This window comes from Manis pentadactyla, chromosome 2 (assembly GCF_030020395.1).
Source record: "Manis pentadactyla isolate mManPen7 chromosome 2, mManPen7.hap1, whole genome shotgun sequence".
NCBI lineage: Eukaryota > Metazoa > Chordata > Mammalia > Pholidota > Manidae > Manis > Manis pentadactyla.
The window spans coordinates 9,997,927-10,012,312 of record NC_080020.1 but is presented as its reverse complement, the minus strand read 5'-3'; the positions used below and the strand labels follow the sequence as shown (position 1 = coordinate 10,012,312).

General features: G+C 48.6%; 1 protein-coding gene across 3 annotated transcripts in view; it reads right to left on the bottom strand.

The window, feature by feature from the left end:
- The window catches only part of FLT1 (fms related receptor tyrosine kinase 1), a 173,411-nt gene extending 161,528 nt beyond the window's left edge, over positions 1-11,883 (bottom strand). For all 3 annotated transcript variants that reach the window (XM_036917340.2, XM_036917341.2, XM_036917342.2), the window contains exon 1: positions 11,515-11,883. In XM_036917340.2, coding sequence (XP_036773235.2) covers positions 11,515-11,578 — 64 coding nt within the window. In that variant the 5' untranslated portion in view covers positions 11,579-11,883. The remainder of the gene's footprint in view (positions 1-11,514) is intronic.
- Between the last annotated feature and the right edge of the window lie 2,503 nt (positions 11,884-14,386).

Here is a 14,386-nt window from a genome sequence, read left to right as displayed (position 1 = left end):
TGAAATTGGCAGCAGGGGAATTAAATCTGATATGATCCATATTTTTCCTCATGAAATCATAGAAGAAAATACAGCATTCCAAAACACTGTCAGAAAATATTTCTTCAATTTTCCCTCCTGTGTTTGTACTTAACATTCTCCCAAAATGGTGAGTGACTATTCCAGCCAGTTTATCCCACGCCCGTGTGCTTGGTTTATAAAACACATTTGAAATAAAAACAACTCTATTTCTACATTTTAAGATTTTACTACTCCTAAAAAGAGATGTATCTGGATGTAGAACCACTAAGTTTAATGACAGTCTACAAAGGCTAAAGTGAAATAGAAATTCCTGAAAGTCAGCATTTATGTTAGTTTCCTGAATTTGCCTTCCAGGTGACTCTGTGTGAGAAATACTTTGCATAGGATATTTTCATTTACCAGTTTTGAGGACAGGGAATGGGCTGGGAGAATGTGTGCTAAGATCACTTTCAATTCATACACCAACAATGTGTGCTCAATTCCCATGCATTTTCCCCCCTAGTTCTAGCAGAATTCCCTAAGGAAAAGATTTCAAGGCGAAAATAATTTCCAAAGAACAACAGAGAATAAAAATCTGATCAGCAGGAGACATTAAGTGAAAAAGAGAGAGTTAAACGGCGTTTTCCAAAAAAGAAAACAATACCATTAATCATAGATGAAAGGCTGTAATGAGAGTTTACATGGCCTTTTTAAATTGTTTACCATCCTAATAGACCCCTGCCTTTCCATTTATATATATTTTTAGTTTCTCTGATACCAACTTTGAAAAAGAAAATAGTCACAAAAATCAAACAGTATCTATATCACCACTTCTTATAATTTTCAACCAAGGCATATATCCATTTGACAATACTTCCTACTGTTTCCTTGGAACAAAAGAGAAAATTCCTCAATAGGTGGCCAGGGAGGATTTTTCTCAGATTCAGAGAAACAAGGTTGTATTCTACTATTGCACAGCATCCCTCTCCAAGTGATAGGTTAAGAAAGAAGTAAAACACTCTTTCTTCTTGGCTTCCTGAAGTTCTGATTATTTGAAAGGCATGATCTGAGGAACAGGAGACCCAAGGGGCAACAGGACTTAAAGAAATGCTTCCATTTATGATAACGGTACAAGGACTGCCAATGAAAATGGGAAATCATTTGGGGATGTAATATCCATGCTGACTATAGCTAACACTGCTGATGGTATATTTGAGTATCGCTCAAGAAAAATTTCAAACATTACAAAGGGAAATGAAAGCCCATTGGCTGTGACTCTCCCAGACTGAAAAGCAAGTCTCTCTAGGGAGACGCGCTCTGACAGCTGTCTGTTTCTCACAGACGTAACAGTTTTTTATTCTAAACCCTGAAAAGCCACACTGTTTGGTTTTCCCTAATTCCTAGATTTTATCTTTCAAGATATGCCGGGTAAATGTTGGTGGAAAGAGCACTGATTTCAAAGTCAGAAAGACCTAGGTTTGAATCCCAGCCTGGATGCCCCAGGACTGTGTGACCCTCATTCAAGAAATCACCCCTTGCCCGGAGCTGCAGAGTTTCAATTCATGAAACAAAGTTAACAGCGTGCGCCATGGCATAGTTCTGAAGAGGTACCACTCCGCAGTCCGCGCACTCCTCCCACCTCCCTGGGGGCACGTTTGGTGCCCCTTCCCCAGTCCACACAGCATCTGCGCCCAGGGTCCCTCCTGGACTCCGGTGTTATTACCCAAAAGCTCCAGGTCTTTGAGGTTTCTGGGATCGAAAAAGTGCACAGAGTAGACCCTTGGTTCCTGAAAACAATCTGGCAAAGGGCAGTCCTGGCTTTTGCAGAGGACCTGCCTGATAAGAGATTTTCCAGAATCAAAGGGCTGGTTGGCTTGCCTCCTGTGCCCTTCATGTGATCGGAGTTAGTTTAACACCACATATAAGAGAACAATTTGGAAGCACACATCAAACCATGTTCTTGTTGGCTTTGGGATTCTTTTCTGGCTTGAAGATTCTGGAAGATCCTTGAATACCCCTGATAAGAAAACCCACATGATTAAAACTCTGTCCTGATGGAGTCTTTACTGGTGTCTGCCACACACAGCAGTGGAATCTCCCAAGGCCGCTTTAAGCTGGAGTAATAGTGGCTTCTCACATTCCTTGGAGGTGGCAAACCTCCAAGGATAGGATGGTTTTGAAAGAGGGGAAAGACTAGCACCGTCCCTAGATGCTGCTTCCGCGGCCCTCGTTTAGGCTGTAAGGCCCTGCAAGGGAGGGCAGGGAAGGTGGTTGGAAGTCTGACAGAATCAGATTGATTCTGATTTAGTAATTCTAGCTTTACTCACTACTTCCGTGATCTTAGGGAAAGCAATTTACCTAAGCTGCAGTTTTCTCATATTTAATAGTACTGTACCTACCTTTTGGGACTGAATAAAATAGTGTAGGTAAATCAAATCGCCTGGCAATCCGGGGGGTTTTCTGCTTCCCTCCCTTGAAGCAGACAGCCTCACCGCATCCCCCAGAAGCTGTTCGATCAGAGGTCCTGTGACGTAAGCCCCACGAAGCTGCCTGCACTCCGAGTCTGACACTCGGCTGTCCCATATGCTGCTGTCATGGTACACATAAGAGGCCAGCTGTGCCGGCAGGGCAGGCCACGTGGACCGTGGCCTCTGCACTCTAACTAAAAGATTTAGCACTCAGAAACTCTTCCACTGGACCAGCTGTCTCACTCACGGAGACAGTGACAGTATGTCACAGAGACATTATTCACTATTATGTTCTTGGCCAAACTCCAGTTTAACACACAGACTGAAAGCAAAGGTCTAAATGCTGAACAGAAGTGTGGCAGACTGGAAACACGGCTGCCGTGTCACGCAGCTCCTCCCACCGAAAGAGGAGCCCATTTCCCCACTCCTGATCGGGGGTTAGGACCTGCTCTAGGCAATGGAATGCGGGAGAGGTGGTGGTGTCGATGTTGCAAAGCCCAGGCCTCCAAAGGCCTGTGGCTTCCACCATCGCCTTCTCGGATGGCTCCTGCCTCCACGTGAGCAAGGCCGGGCTAAACTACTCGGTGGTAAAGGACGGGGCACAGAGGGGGGCCTAGGGACAACCAGTGTCAAGGTTGCAATTTGTAATGCTAGGTGAACAGAGTTGCACAGTGATCCAGGTGAGACCTGAAGAAAAACCCGCAGCAGAGCCCAGCTCAGATTTCTAACCCACAGACTCATGAAACATAATGGATTATTGTTTTAGGCCACTGAGGTTTGAAACAGCCTGTCATGTAGCAACAGATGACAGATGCAAATGCTCTCATGACTCAGCCCTGCAGAAGCAGTGATTCAGTCATAGGTAAAGGAGAGGCTCTTTCGGTATTTGAAAATAAAAGTGTCCAAGTGGTATGCACATAATATTAGGTCTCAAATGCCCTATTGACATCCCTAGATGCTCTCAAGGGGCGAGAATAGCTTGGGTTCTTGGTGTTTCACAAGAAGAGTCCCAGCGATGTGGTTCTGCACAATGGGAGGCCAGCTGAATCTCCAACCAGGTGGCAACTTTTCTCCCCAATGGGGACAGACCCCTGGCCCATGATGAAAATCAGCAGAACCATAATGTTCCAGCAGGTAGTATTCAGCCACCCCAGTGGGGGCACGCTGAGCCTGGCAAAAGACATGCAGAATCAGACGGTCACAAAGGCCAGGCAAGCATCCTGAGGCTTCAGGCAGCACTGTGTGGGGTAGGCCACAGGGAAACAGGGCTGGACAGAGGCTTGTGCGTGCCCAGGACGGGTCAACTGTATGGCCCCTCCCAAAGGACTCAGCAGACATTCGCCAACATTTATATAGAGGGCAGGCTGAGCACCCCATGGGGTAAGGCAGGCAGGACTATATCATATATCAGCTTATTGTCAAGACCAGAAATTCATTTCTGACTCCTAACTTGCATACCCCTCTCAGCAAACAGACCCACTTTCCTCGGAAGGCGATTTCGCCACGCTTATTGGTTGCACGTCCCAGTACTTTACCCTAGTATTCCTTCTGCCACTCTGCTAACAAGTATACCTTTCCTGGCAGGAATCTTGTAAATACAGTTTCTCCACCTTGTTATATGTCTGTGGCTGATTCAACACTTCTTCTGGACAGGCCCCTGAGCCTTCCAGATGGCCAGGCCTCTCAGACCAGCCGCAGGGTAGAGGGTCTCCCAGGTGGTCCCCCACATCAGGTGCCGCAGAAACTCTCGGGAAGTTGTTAGAAATGCAAATTCTTGGCCCCACCTCAGATCTATTGAATCAGAAAGCTGGGGGTGGGGCCCAGCAGTCAGTAAGGAGGTAGACTGTCCAGGTGATTCAAATGATAAAATATGAGATTCTTAATCTCGACCATCACCCAGGTGCTTTAGAATTTCTGATGCTGGGGTCCCACTCAAGAGACTGTGCTTAAACCGGTCAGGGGTGCACAGCCAGGGTGAGAGGATTTTTAAAGGCTGCCCAGGCGATTCTATCATAGAGCCCAGAGAGACGCAAAGGGTTTCAGAGAAATCAGTTGGCCAACTAGTCATTAATCAGGGTTTTCCTAAGGGTGGCCTTGAATTTAAGTGGTTTCCCATTTGATATTATAAAGGCCAAAGTTTTTCATTTATTTATTCGTGGTTCACCTCGGGCCTCTTTTAACAAAAGAACCAGACCATTGTTACAGCTTTGCTTGTATGGACCACATGGGTGGGTCTGTAGTGTGAAAGGAAAACCATTCACACTCCACCTGTTAAAATAGAACGTTAGAAGATAGGGCTGAGAAAAAGTGCTTGTAAGCGCGTGGTAATCTGAAAAGACAAATGCATTAGCCAAGATTTGCAATCAGAGACGAGGAGGAATGAAGTGTAAAAACACACTGCATGTAGAGCCAGGCAGAAGACAAGACATGTTATCAGCTGCAGGACGCAGCAGCAAGATCCCTGCAACGACTACCCCAGAGAAGGATACTTACCTTCGCAGGCTTAGAGCACCAGGTCATTTTGTTTTGGAAGCAAATGCCTTGTAAAACTTATATTTATGGTTAAAACCTATCTATCGAATGCAATTTTGACTGTTTTTCACCAAGTCCATATTTTCTAAGATATTGATCTTGCCACCCATGATTTGGTTAAACTATGAAGTTCTTCAAGACCACGACCTGTGTTTATTTTGATGACAGGTCCATGCTAAGTCAATGATTTTGTAAAAAGAGTCTTGAAGTAGGACATGGGCCTCCCAACATAAGGCGGGGCACTAGAACAATATGGGAGGGTTGGTTGACCCAAGTCTAGTCCCTCAGTCTCACGGGTCAAAGGTCATCACTACGGTGCAGGTAAAGAGCGACTGGACTCCGACTCCAGAGCCTACTAAGAAACCACTACTAAAATCAGTACTTCTTCATATTTAATATGCAAACAAAACATCTGGGGACTTGGTTCAACTACAAACTCTGATTCCTTAAGTTTCCACAGGCTGCTGCTGGGCCACGGGCCACACTTGGAGAAGCACATTTCTGAGGGTGTTGTAGCCAGTGCAAGGTGTGGGGCTGGGTAAGGGGCAGGGGAGGGTGGCATCCACTTGAGCCCAAACCATGGGCTTTAGGTTTTTAAGAACAGCTCTCTAGTAGAGTGGTCCTGCCAGGAAGTGGAAGGGTGGAGGAGAACGCATCCTAAGGCAAGAGGAAATCAGGTAGACTGGCCCCATAACAGTCTCCTCTGGAAACTGTCAATTCTGAGTGTGATCAGGTCTCTAGCGTTCAGGTTTGAATCACGGCCTGGCACCCAAGGACTCAGGTTAGAGTCCATGTGTAAGTCAAACCACAAAATCTGTGAGCGCTGTTTCTAAAATGGTGTAAGACACTGCAGGGTGAGGTCCAGGTGTCTGGCACCCGGCTGGACAGAACTTCTGCACAGACTGGCAGCTCAGAGGGTCCAGGAAACAGCAGGATGGAACAGGAGGGGATTACAGGAGACGAGTGTGTCAGAGAGCTGAAGAGCATAGCTGATGCCTACATGTTTGTCGCTCGCTGCAATGTTGTCATCACAGATGAAATTATCTATTGAAAACAGTTCCCCTAAGCAATCCACAGAAACAGAGGCTGCACAGGCAGGCAGGAGTACACTACCATATGGGAGCAAGCTCATACCTGGCCCTGAGAGATCTCATCTTTGAGATGATAGCATGGCTGCATCAGTCATTCATTCTGTCACTTACTGCGAGCCCCCATGCCGGGCACTACACCAGGGGCCAGGATCTAAGGACAGCTACGACGCGGGTTCTCTCTCTTCCTCACACAGTGAGGGGACAGACACATTAACAGAATTCTAAGAACACACGGCAAGCGGAGCTGGGGAGGGTGTATACAGGGCCTTTATAGAGGATCCACATAGGAGCAGAAGAAACAATGAATTCTGTCTGGGGCTCCGAGGAGGAGCTCACAGAGACGGTGATTTCTGAACCTTTGAAGGCTTTTGAAGGTGGAGGAGGTGCAAGTGCAGTGGGGTGAAAAGGGCCTTGCAGGCAGGCAAAGCATGAACATGGAGTGACGACTGTACAAGGCCCACTTGAAGGATGATGAGCCATTTATTTGCTTGGGGTAGAGTTTGTGTAGCTGAGAGACAGGGTGTGATGAGGCATGTGGTGCAAGATGAAGCGAGGACCATACCCACAGTTATCTAAGCCACACAGTGCAAAAGTCGGACCTAGCAGCTCATGAGGAAAATTAATTTTCTCACCAAATCTCTCATGCTACTAAGCAGCCATAATTTTGTATTTTTAATTTAAACCTCCTTACGGGCTTTCAGAAAACTTGATGTTAAAAGGACTGGTGGCCAGAGTTTAAAAGGGAACATTAGCCTGGAAGAATGTGATTCAACAAATATTTGAACATCTCTACACTGTTTGAGCCTTTGAAGGATTTTGAAGGAGGAGGAGGCGGAGGAAATGTAGTGGGATGAAAACGGTCACAAAAATGGAAACACGAATGAAGAAGAAATGGGATCTGTTGATGACCATCAGGTTCTGCTCCTGAACCTGCCACTAGCCGGCTCCTGACCTAGGGAAAGGTCACTAACCCACTCTGGGTGGGTCTTTCTCATCTCTGGAATGAGTAGATCGGCTCTGTGAGGTTCCAAGTCCATCTCACAACGCTTGCATCTGAGACATGACCAAGCCTCTCAAGGAGCTCAAAATCAAGGAAAGGAGCCATACTCAGAAACGGCTCCTTAGGCATCCAGCTTTACCAAGACTGATGGGAAATCCCCAGGAATTCTTGACATCCCCCCACATCCGCCCGAGCAGCAATGCAGGAAATCTAGCCCACTATCTTCAGCAGCCTCAACGCACCCATTTCCTTAATGAAACCCCCCTGCAGTCCCAGATGCGACCACAGGCTTTCCTTTCAAGCCCTCCCTCAATCGCCCCGTTCCCCGCATTTCCTTCTCCTCCCTCAATCTAGTATAAAATCCAGTCATTTAATCCGCAGCAATGCAATTCCCATGCACCCAAGTGTGTGAGGGATCAAGAACAATCCTGGAAAGCATCTGGCAGGAGAGAGATCGCCATTCCTTACAAGCCTCCCCAGTTATAGCAAGGCCCATGGAACAGAATGGACTGTTCTGTTCTATTAAATTGTTTAAACCCCAAGCAACAGATGCTTTTAATGCTCTTAATAATGTATTCCAAATAATGTATTTTTACTTAAAAAAAAAAAACAAGGACTGGTATTATTTCAAATGTCCTTCTTCCCCTATCCACAATACAAAAATGCTGAAAAATTGTATTTACTTGATATCCAATGAACTCCTGAGCATGCATGTGAACCAAGAATCTGACCAACACCAGCAAGCTCTGCATTTAACACCCAAGTGCCGAAAGCTTCTCTCACTTTCTCTCCATTCTTATGCCCACTCACAGACACATCTCAGGAGCTATTTACTCTGCTACTTGTTCTTGCTTTGCAGAACTTCCCAAGCCACGGTAAACATCAGTCATAACTTTGCAAATACATTGGATAACTGCCCTCAAGAACATTGCTATTTTTTTTGGTCAATATTAAACTGTTGTTTGTGACACATCATTTTTAACTTGTATATTATATGCACTTAAGCAGATTTAGAATGCCTCTGTGTTTTTGGTAAGAACAAAATGACTATTTGGTCTATTCTAGAAAGCCATACAAAATAGGTTCCATTTTAAACGAGGTTTAGCATCCTTGTTGAAATCTGACACTCTCCTAGAATAGAGTTATTTTTGGATCAATTAAGTGGGCATTAATAAAAAACAAGAAGTGCATATGGGTTGAAAATGACTTGTATCCTTAGAAGAGCTCCTGTAACTCAAGTCAAGAAGTAAAGTCTGCTTCATAGAGTTCCCCGTTCTGTGAGGAAAAACAGCCCAAGGTAATGATTACTGCTAGCTTGGGGCACTGTCTCACAGCTTGGCTCTTGCAACCCACTAAAGACCAAGTTAATCAGTTGGTCAGGTGCATTTCACTCCTGAAAAAGAAAATGCAACTTTTTCTTTTTCAGTGATTACTGAGGGCAGGGGAAGCCCCCGCTCAGCCTGACAGACAGCTCTGGGATTGCAAGAGAGCCCCACCCGTGCAGTATGCAAATGCAAATGTGATAAGGGAGGTTAAAAAAGAGACAGATGGGCACTGTTCAGTCCACCTCTCAGAATCACTCACTGAATGTTGGAGTTGGGAAAGGGCCTGAGAAGAAACCATCTACATATTCTAACTTCTGAATTTTACAAATCATCACTAGAAAGAAACCGGATAGCCCATTACTGAATTTTCAACAGGGAAAGAAAAAATAACTATGAATTCAAATAATTTAAGTTGATATTAAAATAATAATAGATAAGGTAAAAACATTGAGGAACTAGAGTAGGTGGCTACCTACAGCAATATCAGCAATATGATCCATCCGTTGGAAAACAGCATGTGGATTGTCAACAGCACTAAATAATTAATATTTCCAATATGCAATTAAAAAAAACACAGTTAAGAAAGTGTGGCTTTGGAGAAACTAAAACCTCAGAGAAAACAACAAAAATTGTTATGTATAACTAAATTTGTTAGTAAAATAATGTGTCATTTAATTTTGGAAACTGTTATTATTTTCATGTACATTTTGATTTAACTTTGTTATCACTGTAGACTTCCCTCACAAAAGTCATAAGTGAAGCACTTACAATTAGTCACAGCAAATTGTACGTGTCAGCTGCTCAAAAACTTAAGAAAAATGGGGACAGGAGGAAAAGGGTCTGTGGCTTTATTCACATACCGTCAAAGTAAGAAAATGAGACTTTGAGCTCGCAAAAAGGATGACTGGCATTCCTTTTAGAGAAAGCGATTGAAATGTAGAGGACTTGAAAGTATCTGAATTATTGGCACCTTTTTATTTCCCAGCATATTTAGAAGGAGGTAAATAAACTCTTAGGGGAGAAATGCATTATCTTTTGAATTACTGAACCTCTGGTTATTTTATATACCTCAGTGCTTGCCCACGCATTATCAATAACTCACAAATATTCAGAGGCTTTATAACACCTGAAGGTTAGCAGACTCCAGCCCAGGAGGGGTGCAGGAGGACATTTAATCAATCCACCTGGCAGAAACTTGGCCTCTTTCTGGACACCACTCCCCAGAGATGTAGCCTCTTGGTTCAGTCTGAAAACCCTGGGGCCGCTTAGAAAGTAGGTTGCTGACTGTTTTACTGTGAGAAGTCTGTTAACGAGCCAAAAGCCCTTGGCTTACAAAGGCAAGAGTCCGTAATGAGGAACCCCTAGCGCTGATAGAACTTTCTCCAAACCAGAAGGTAAAGGGATTCTCACCCTGCCAATGATTTGTCTTGCTTTCTTCCTGTAACAAATATGTCAATTTTTTTTTTAATCACGAAAGAGTTCCAAGATTTCTGCCTCATTAAATATAAACAAATCTAAGCAGAATCACAAGAGGATCGCACTCACATTTCTGAAAAGCTCCCACGGAACTAAGTTGCTCCTCATCACGACAGAGCTATACCCCTTCACCAGTCACCACGTTTTTGAAACAAAAATTAAGATGTATATGTGCTGAAGTAGAAAAATCCAATAAAACATACTTTTCTCTCCATTTTGGGGGTTCACCATAATTTACCTACATAATAATTTACCTTTACATAATGGACGAACTTCAGCAAGTTATTTAAATGCTCTAAGCAATTAGTGTCAATATAAGTCACTTCTCAGAACAAAAGTAAATGTTTGAAATAGAAAAGCACTATTTCATTCAATGTAGTTATTTTAGCCACTTGCCCAACTTACTGCGACTTCTCATTCATTACCACTTCGCCTCCCCTCTGGGTTTAATAGTTTCTTCAATCTCAACTATTGTTATTTAGAATCCGAAGCTCTAATTCGCCTTCCCACCGGGAAACCGTATTTAACCGTTACTGCCTTCTGGGTACCTGTAATCATTGCTCTATTTTTACATTACTGCATTTAATAATTTCACATTTTAGCTTTACTCCACGCTTAAAAAAAAAAAAAAAGGCGCTCCGAAATCTGGCGCTCTGCGCCCTGGGGTACTGACCCGGGGCGCTTGGCCACTCAGCCCCATTTAGCCCCGAAAAGGCCCTAAATCCCCGCCGGCTTTGACGCATCGACCCGGCGGCCTCCACGCCAATGCGGCACATCCTCCTGGCCCGCGACGGCTCATTCGGACGCCTGGTTCCCTAACGCCCAGCAGACGGGCAGAACTCACCGATTCCTCCAACTGCATCTTTTGGTCCAAATTATTCGCCCTTTCTTCGCTCGTATTTAAAGGTTGGGCTTAAAATTCCGACACGTAACGGCATTTGGGTCCTCGACTGCCCTGGTCGGTCCGGTTCACTCAGGTCAGCGACCTGGGCGGCCCCGGCGGCAGCGCCCACCCCCCTCCCCAGGGTGGCTGCGCGCGGCGGGGAGGAGAGGACGCCCGGGGAACGAGCCCGCGGACATTCGCGCTCCGGGGCCCGAAGTGGGTGGAAGCGTACGAGCTCTTCCCGCCCCCTGGGATCTGTCTGCTCCAGGAGGGCTCGTGACCCCCTCCGGGTGGGCTTCCTCCCCCCCGTGCCCGGCATCGCCAAGGCCCGGCCTCCGCGCCGCCGGGGGCCCCGCGCACCCGCGCCAGGCGGCCCGGGGCGCAGGCTCTGGGTGTCAGGCAGATCCGGGCGCGCAGCGCCGCCCGAGCCTGAAGCCCGGGCGGGGACACCGACCCGCGAGCAGGCAGAAAGGCGCGGCGACTCCGGCCGCGAAGGGGCAGTCCCGGCGCAGACCCGACAGTGGCCGTTCGGACGGGGACCCCGCCCGCGACTCCCCGGGGCGCCCGCCGACTGTCCCAGGCGCGCCCGCTGCAACCGGCGTCCCGGGGCCCGGCGGAGGCTCTGCTCGCGGTGCAGGCAGCCTCGCCTCCCGGCTCGCGCCCGGCCCCAGCCCCGCGGCTGTGCCCGCGGCCGCCGCACCTCGGCCCCGCGCCGGCCCCGGCCCCGGCCGCGCCTTACCTGTGAGCAGCAGGCCGCCGAGCAGCGCGCACAGCAGCACGCCGGTGTGCCAGCGGCTGACCATGGTGAGCGCGACGCGGCCTGCCCGCCGGGTGCCCGCGCTCCTCGCGGCCGCCGACCAGCCGCCCGAGCCTGTCTCCTCGCCCTCCGGCCCCGCGCCCCGAGCGTCCCTCTCCGCGGTCCAGCCGGCGAGACAAGCCCTGAGCCGAGTAATCCCCGCGGCCGGGCGCCCTCTGGCCGCGGCGCTCCCGTCCCGGAGCCCGCTCCGATCCGCCGCCGCCGGGGAGGAGCCGAGAGGAGTGTCCGCGCGGCTCGCCCGGAGCCTCCAGCGGACCTCGATGCAGAGGAGCCGAGGGCGGGGGCGCTTTATAACCTTTCCCCAGCCCACTTCCTACCCCGGCACCTCCTTCCAGTGACGTCAAGGGGTCCCCCACCCCTCATCCGCCTCCCCACCTACCCTCTTCCTCCGGGACCTGGGTCCCTGCGGCTCCGGAGACGGGCGGGGGCCGCCGGGGGCGGGTGGCTGGAGGCCGAGCGCGCGGCGGAGCGGAGAGGAGCGCGCTGTGGGGCGGGGGGGGGGGCCTCCCGCGACCCTGCCCGGAGCGCGGCCCCGCAGGTTCAGGGTCCTTGCTGCCCCCGTCCCCTCCTCCTTCCTTAGCGCTCAGGAAATCCTCAGTCTCTCTCCGCCCGGCTTACTCAGCCCTGGGGGCCGCCCGACGCTGGGAAGGGGACAGGGCTGGAGCTCCAGCGCCCGGCCCCCGGGGCGGGAAGTCCGATCCACGGGAAGCTGACCGCGCCTCCGCGACGGTGTCCTTGGCACTGAGGAGCGAGGCGCAGTCCGCCGCCCTCCCCTTCCTTGCTTTTGCAGCGTTCTGCAGCCGCCCCTGACCCCGCCGAATGTCCCCAGACGGCGAGGAAGGCACCCGAGACCCTCGGCACAGCGGACGGGACCGGGAGCGCGGGAGGGGACCAGACGCATGCCTGGCACCTTGGGAAGACGGCGAACCCGCTCAGGTCCCTAGGGAGTGCGTCTGTCTTTTTCGGCCGCTTTGGATGCACCCGCCCAAGTCATTTCCTAAACCCTCCGCTTCCTAGAAGCAAAACAAGGAATAACACCATGATACCTTTTTAAAAAGCTGAGGCGTGAAACCGCTCCTGGAACTTGTAAGGGCCGAGCACTTGAACTTTATTTCCTAAATGTTCTAAAAAAAATTCTTTCTGATGGCAGCTTGCTACGAAAGATGAGGGACTCTGCTGCCCTTCTAACAAAACCAGATGAAATGAACTTGAGGCACTAGGTATTAGCGATGACTCTAATTTCAGGTTCCTCAATGATGTCTGCATTACCTCAAAGACTGAAATCGTCCCAGACTCCACAGAGCAGCCCAGTCTTGTGTCTGTAAATACCGCTGGCTTGAAAACATTGGAACATGCCAGAGGGGCATGATAAAAGCAACTGTGATGGCTCCGAAACGGGGCCAGCGACAGTTCCTGTAGGACTGGACTACCTCCCCGCCTGGGAAGGTTGGGCAACCCGAAGTTGCCACACCTCTGGGTGGCAGAGCAAAGACAAGTCCCCGCCACCCTCCGCCCCACGCAGCAAACGCGTGCCGTGCCGGTGCACCTGGCGCCGGGGCGCCTGAGCTGCAGCCCCCTGTGGTTCAGAAGCAAGGAAGACTGCGTGGGGTCATTGCCCGCCTGCCGGCTTCACCAGCCCTTTCTACCTTCCCAGTGCTCCTTACCACTCTCCCTTGGCCCCTTTTCTCTGCTTCCCCAAGCCTGAATCCTTCCAAACCACAGGATCATTCCAGTGAACAGTAAATACGGAGCCCCCGGCTGGAAACTGCCAGCGGATCCTTCTTGCAACGGGTCCCCCAGCCCAGGTCACAGCCTGGGACCCACCCAGAAAGCCAGCATGTCCCTCTGCCTCACATCAGAGCTGCTTGTCACTCCCTCGCTTTCTCCCAGGAAGAAGCTGTCAGCATTGTCCTCTACAGCACTTTAGCGGGGCAGGCACAGGGTTAGAGGCACAACCAGTTATTCGTAGATACCAACTCTTGTCTTCTAAGGGGCTTAGAACCTGGAGACGAGTTGGATATAAATGACAATACAGTGCGAGGGTGACAGTGCTGAAAGGGGGGCACTGTCCTGAGAATGCAGGGGGGCTTCTCAGGATAGACACTTAACTGATTCTGGGGAAAAGGGGTCCACAGTACAACCTACAAAAAGTTTGCTGCAACTTTTCAAGAGCTATTTGATTTTTTTAACACACAGACAACACTCTATATATCTGGCTGCCAGTCATGGCTCCTCATGAAGTTTATTTGTGAAGCCAGAGCAGGTTTTTGTTGGACAGCTGAAATTATCTTCATAAACTAAGATGCCAGTCAACAATACTAATATGTTGTTCAATTATTTAAGGTTAAATTCATGGTCAAATCCAACTTAATTTACACAAAAATCATGCTGCATTAGGAGTGGTCCTCCATAAATTCCTCAACTATTCTTTTGAAAAGTTGCAGACTTTTAATTTATAGGCAACAATTTCTTTACTATTCCTTCTGATATTGCATTAGCCTCCTTATAAGACCTCAAGATGCTACAAGTCATCACAAGATTGCATATGTGATTTCATTTTAGCTTAAATTTTAGCGTTTAGATAAATGAATATCTAAGCGAAAGTAATGGGGAACAGAGGTATGTCTCTCAACCCTCCCCCCAAAAAGATAATACCTTTGAATGAGAACGGGCTACTCTTCTAACTAAATCACTAACGAAAGAGGTTTTATAGATTAGTGATAGAAAAGATCCATTTCAACATGCCTGGTGGGTATAAAAAGCTATTGAAGTAGACTATCTGCTTGCTTCCTGC